Source organism: Ictidomys tridecemlineatus, chromosome 10 (assembly GCF_052094955.1).
Source record: "Ictidomys tridecemlineatus isolate mIctTri1 chromosome 10, mIctTri1.hap1, whole genome shotgun sequence".
NCBI classification, from domain to species: Eukaryota; Metazoa; Chordata; class Mammalia; order Rodentia; family Sciuridae; genus Ictidomys; species Ictidomys tridecemlineatus.
Window position 1 is genome coordinate 26944654 of NC_135486.1, and position 5653 is coordinate 26950306.

Genomic DNA, 5653 nt, shown 5'->3' on the forward strand with positions numbered 1-5653 from the left:
AATAAAATAAAGATATTGTGTCCATCTACAACTAAATTTTAAAAAAGATAATTAAAATGATTACAGCGTTACACGTTAAATGCAGATACCATAAAAGGGCTTGGATGCTCTATGGTGGCTAAGTCATCCTTCTTGTGGGCAACTAAAGACTCTTAACTCTTGTCCTCAAAGATTCATTCCAGCTCTCAGATCTTCACATTGAAGAGGGCGCGCGTGCACACACACACACACACACACACACACAAAATTGCTACTCTTCAATCTGGCCTTCTCTTGAAACCTAGGCTAGAGGTTGGGAATGGGATGGTGCCAATTTAATTCTAACACCTGAAATTACCTCCCGAGCTTGTGCTAATTTTCTCAAAATCAATTTTTTGGGGAGTATCAGGATAACTTTCAGCTCAGAGACGAAATGTAATTTTAGTTTGGACTTTGTAAATACTTCACAACACAAAAACAGCACCTTTTCTTATTCAGCACGCAGATTTTACTTTTGGTTTTCATTGTAGGGTGGGGCCAAAGAACCAAGATTCTGCTTAAACTTTATTCCCACCCACAGTGCCCGGAAACACGACCTTTTCCAGATCAGCCCAAGGTGGCAACAGACCTCCGTTTCTGGGATTTCAACAGTTGAGCGGCTGTGCTCAATCTAGTCTAATCTGACATGAGAAAGCTGCCCACCCTCCTCTCAGGAAGAAACATAATTTTAATGTAGGTGCAGAGGCGGGGCCGCACTTCTCGGCGCCTCTGCACTTCCTTGGCGCCACATTAGCAGCCTCCGGAGTCCACCTAGGTACCGCGGGGGCAGCCTGGCAAGGCTCCAGGCCCGCGCCCCCGCCCTTCTCTCCGGGGTGGCTCCGCGCGGCCGGCGCCCTGCACCAGGCTTACGCTCGCCTCCCTGCGGGGCGCGGGCAGGGCGCTCCGCCTCCCAAAGGCCAGCGGCGGCCATGGCGGCCAAGGCGGCCAGTCAGGTCCGGGCATGGGCGGGCGCCGCGCTCCGCAGGCCAGCCCACACAGCCCGGCCACCAGTCCCTCTCTGGGTCGGCACAGGGTTCCGACAGCGTCTGGGCCTCACGCTGGCCTCGGCAGAGGGAGACCACGGCGGGTCCACGCCCGGCTCGCAAGGTGGGCCCGATGGAGCAGCAAAGCTGTCGGCGAGCGAAGAGTTAACTGCAGCGGAACAGCAGATCGCGGAGCTGCACGCCGCCGCCTGCGCGGTGAGACCCCGCCCGGTCCCGCCCGGTCGTCGCGCCTGCGCGCACCGCCTCTCCCGCCCCGAGGTCGCCCCACCCTGGAGAGCCGCTGCGAACGCCCGCGGCTGGGTCTCCGGCCTCGGTCCCCAACCTGCACCATTGCGTTGGAAATCCGGCGTTCTGGACAAAGCGTTTACTGCATATTTTGAGGGAGAGCTTGACTCATTTTCTGGTTAACATCCTAGCTAAACTCGGGGCGCAGAGTGGGACCCACCACCGAGTGTGGGTCTGTGCGCCCGCGTCCGTGTGCGTGTGGGGAGGGGGGGAGCGGGTGTTAAGGCATTGATGGAAATGAAATAATTGAAATCATAGGAAAAATTTGCTGTGTTATAGAAATATGATGTATCTGTATTCTCCCTTGAACAGTTTTCTGTTTCCAGTGATTTTAATAATAAGAAATAAGACAATTTTTGCTACCTTCCTCTGTTCTTTTTCCTCTCATCAGGTGATTACATTCTTCCTAAACACTCTTGAACTACATTTGCTTCTGTTTTGTGGTTTTAATGATTGCTTCTTACTACCAATATCCGAACTGAGTGGCTCTCCCTGCCCTCCACCACCAGCCATGCTGGGGATAGAACCTTGGGCCTTGCACGTGCAAGGCGCTCTCTCAACTGAGCATACCAGCAGCTTTCCCTTGTAACTTTTCAGACTGCATAAGTTAGAAGATAGCACATTTACCTTTGTATTTCCTTTACAAAAGAAAGGATGGGATAAAAAGAGAAACATTTCTATAACAATGATAGAAAAGTGATATGAAATTAACTGCAGGCTCATGTGTGTGTATGCATCCATGTCCAGTACTTAATAGGACTAGTGTTATAAGGTATGGCCAGAGCTAGAGAGGTAAAAAAGAAAATCTTGGAGCTTGACTAAAGTTGATTTTTTAAAATGACAATTTGTAGGCCTTGAGAATCCACTGACCCATTCAAGTATTGAAACTGAATAAAGATTCATGCTGAAATGACTGACAGCTTTTGATTATTCTTGTTTATACTTTTTAAAACAGCATGTGTGATTTGTTCCCACACTTCACACATAAATATGGTGATATAGCCATAAGTTTCATTCTCTTTAGAGCAAACACCAGCGGCATATAAAGACAGGTTCAGTCAGCATGAGGAAAGAAAAGAGCTTTTTCTCGCTCAGGGAATCCACACTTGTTTCATCAGTGTCAGTATCAGGTAAAATGACAATCCAGGAAACCGTTAGTAAACCCAGTGACAATTTTGTTTTTCAACAAATCAGAGCTAGCTCACAATGGTCCTTCTATGCCTCAGGCAGGATGCTCTCTTACCTTTCTCTCAGTGCTGATGTGCATCACTGATCACCTTGGTCTCCAATCAGACTGTCAACCCTCTTGCTGAATCTTTGTTGCCACCATGATGTAAGCCTCCTTTATGAAGGACAAATTAAGTGTGTATGGGCAGCTAAGGAGCTCAGAGGTGCTCAATCAATGTGGAAAGGAAGGCAGACAGCGCATGTGCAGAAGCAACCCTTTATGTTTCCAAGTTGCCAGATAATTGCCCTCAGAATACCCCCAGAAGCTATGAAAAGTAAAAAGAAGACTGCTACAAAGTTCTCAGTATTTTTTTTCTTTTTTCCAAGTTTCCAAATAGGGCTTTGTAAATAAGGAATTGAGGTCCTGACAATTGGTCATTCAATAGTTGTGTTTAGTGTTCCTGGCTTCATGTAATCTGCTTCTGGTCCCAGAGGATGTGGAAGGCCCCTGAAACCAGCCTTGTGCCTTGCTGGATTTCTGTGGCCCTGGTCTAGCTTTACTGGAATGTCTTAGAATGAACTTGTCCTTTTGCTACACACTCTATTCACAAAATTTAGTTGGTTAAAACCTCAACTAGAATAAAATATCCAGCCATTAAATAAGATAGTGAACAACTAAAGAAGTAGTTTGTGACTCCCTGCAAAAATGTATGTCTGAAGATAGGCTGGTTTCATGTGTATTTTAGTGAAAAGTTTCTATACAGGAGTGATTCAGTGACTTACTACATGGTAAGAGGTTTATATAAAAACCTCATGGGGAATTTACCCTACAAAATCTCAAAGCTAAGTAGTGTCACCTATATGACCCAATCCATGAAGTTGTAATTTACTTTTACCTTCACAGAAAGTAATTGAGATTCTTTTATTCATTTGTTTTACTATGTTTGAATGTAGGTAGAGAATGTTTCCTTGACATGTGAAATAGTCTACTAAAAGTTGACTTTGATCAAACTTGTGAAAGCAGTGAGTGTTAATATGTTAAAACAATACTTTTTCACTTAAAAATAGAATAACACTCCAGGAAAAAAAAAGGAAAATAGTGTAAAACGTATGATAGGGTAACACATCATGAAAGTAAAGAAAAGCATTCAATAATAGGAAAGGCAATGCTTTTCTATAAGGAATGCTGGTTTTGATTAGCACCTTTTCTGTAAGTTTAAATCATGATTCACATATTTTAAGTTCTAAAATTGCAATTGCAACTTCTGAGTGAAAGTTCATTTTCAGCCTCTTAAGCTCTTAAAATCATTTAAATCACCTGTTATTAAGTGTGTTACCTAGAAACTGAATGAAAAATATCAGAGCAGTGGCTACATTGTTATTGAGTATAGAGGAGGTCTTGTTTTCCCATCAACTTCTCATTTTTCTCAAATTGTATATTTTCTCCTTTAGTCACATAAAGTTAGATTGTATATAATGTCAGAATGCATTCAGTCTTTAATTGCAAATGCCGCTAACATTGCTGAGAAGTTTAATATTGTTTTTGAAATCGTTTTTGCAGTATTTTAGAAGTAGAAGTTATGTTGAGATATGATGGACATAGAGATTAATGAATTGTTTTGTTTTATTACTCTTCAGACTGGCCAGCTTAACTATGTGGACCCAGCTACTGGCTACATGGTGCTCACACGGATAGCCCACTTGCAGAGAGGTTCCTGCTGTGGCTCCGCCTGTAGACACGTGAGTAACAATTCTCGCCTTACAGCAGCAGTTTTTGGTGCTTCGTAAATACCTGTTATTTGAACAACAAGTCAAATAAAAAAGCTAAATAAACCTGGAGTGCACTTTTCACAAGCTACTTTAGCCAAGGACAATGAAGTCCTTAGTACCAACATAGGACCTTTAAAGTTAATGGAATTTTGTAACCTTTCACTACAAGTATCAGTTCCCTCAAATGCTATGACTTGATATTCATGGGAGCTCTTTATTACAAGGAAACTTTTCATGAGGTTTCAAATAAGTTATGTTTACTGGGCAGGTACAAAGAGACAAGAAGAGAAATCAAGAATGTTGCAAACTAGATCCCACAAAGCTTTTCTTTTATTATTAGCTGAATAAATAGAAATTTGTCCAGCATTGAGAGGTGGGTTTACTTAAAATAGTAAAGATTTCTTTCTTCCTTGCCCTCCCTTCCCTTCCTTTCGTATCCTTCTCTTCCCCTGCATCCTTCTCTTTTGTCCTTCCTGCTTCCTTTTGTCTTTGTTCCCACCCCCCCCCCAGTCTGTGCTTCAAATAGTCTGTGAAGTTAGATTAACCTGAATTTAGTGTTTTTCATTTCCTAATATATTTATGTCAATAGATATATTTCTATTTATACTGATTAAGATGAACTATACTACTGCCCTATTTTGATGAAAGAAAACCAGGATTTTTTTTGAACTATCAAAAGGCACATCATTAAGGTAAATTGTTATAGAGTTAAGATTATAAACTTAACATCTGTATACAGAACACTTTGTATGTTTTGTTGCAAGAAGGTGTTATTTCCTTTAACTAACCTACTTGAAAATTATAGACATTAAATGCAGGTATTAATCATAGCCGGTATTAAAAATTTCACCCTTCACTTTTATGTGTGCTCCTACCTATGTCATTAGCTGTTTCTAATCAAATGCATAAGAGTTTCAAGTAAATTGAGGACTTCAGTATTTTCCAAGAGTGGATTTTTGACAGTAAAATACTTAAGGTTGGAAGGATGCATTTAGGAAATGGTTCTTGGACCTAATTAGGACCATTTGCCTGAGGTTGCCATTATTTTCCTCTTAGTCTGCAAAACATGATAGACCAAATGATCTATACAATGTTATTAGCAGTCTTTTTTTCACAAGAAGTGTGTTTTTTCAAGATGATTATTAGATAACTCAATAATGCTATGTATTATTTCTTTTTCAGTGTCCATATGGTCAAGTCAATGTTAAAGATCCATCTAAAAAGAATAAATTCAATTCATATTTTTATGTTTGACAACAATTGTATCTCCATTGTCTAATTGAACTTGTAATTTTTAAGAAATGAAGCCTTAATCCAGGATTGCTCTCTGTGCTGTTAAGTATTTGTGCTCTAATCTAATCTTCAATACATATATTAAAAGAACATCAATAAAAGAAAAAGCTAACAAA

At 41.2% G+C, this 5653-nt stretch overlaps 1 protein-coding gene across 1 annotated transcript; it reads left to right on the forward strand.

Annotated features, from left to right (window-relative positions):
* The first annotated feature begins 736 nt into the window (after nt 1–736).
* Nucleotides 737–5653, forward strand: C10H1orf53 (chromosome 10 C1orf53 homolog). The gene is made up of 3 exons (XM_005330406.5): nt 737–1217; nt 4113–4214; nt 5427–5653. Exons 1-3 carry the CDS (start codon nt 948–950, stop codon nt 5496–5498), a joined length of 444 nt encoding a protein of 147 aa, XP_005330463.2. The 5' UTR covers nt 737–947; the 3' UTR covers nt 5499–5653.

Coding starts and splice junctions, on each gene's coding strand:
- C10H1orf53 (XM_005330406.5), top strand. CDS start 948: ATGGCGGCCAAGGCGGCCAGTCAGGTCCGGGCATGGGCGGGCGCCGCG. Junction 1,218..4,112: donor TGCACGCCGCCGCCTGCGCG/GTGAGACCCCGC, acceptor ATTACTCTTCAG/ACTGGCCAGCTTAACTATGT. Junction 4,215..5,426: donor GTGGCTCCGCCTGTAGACAC/GTGAGTAACAAT, acceptor TTTCTTTTTCAG/TGTCCATATGGTCAAGTCAA.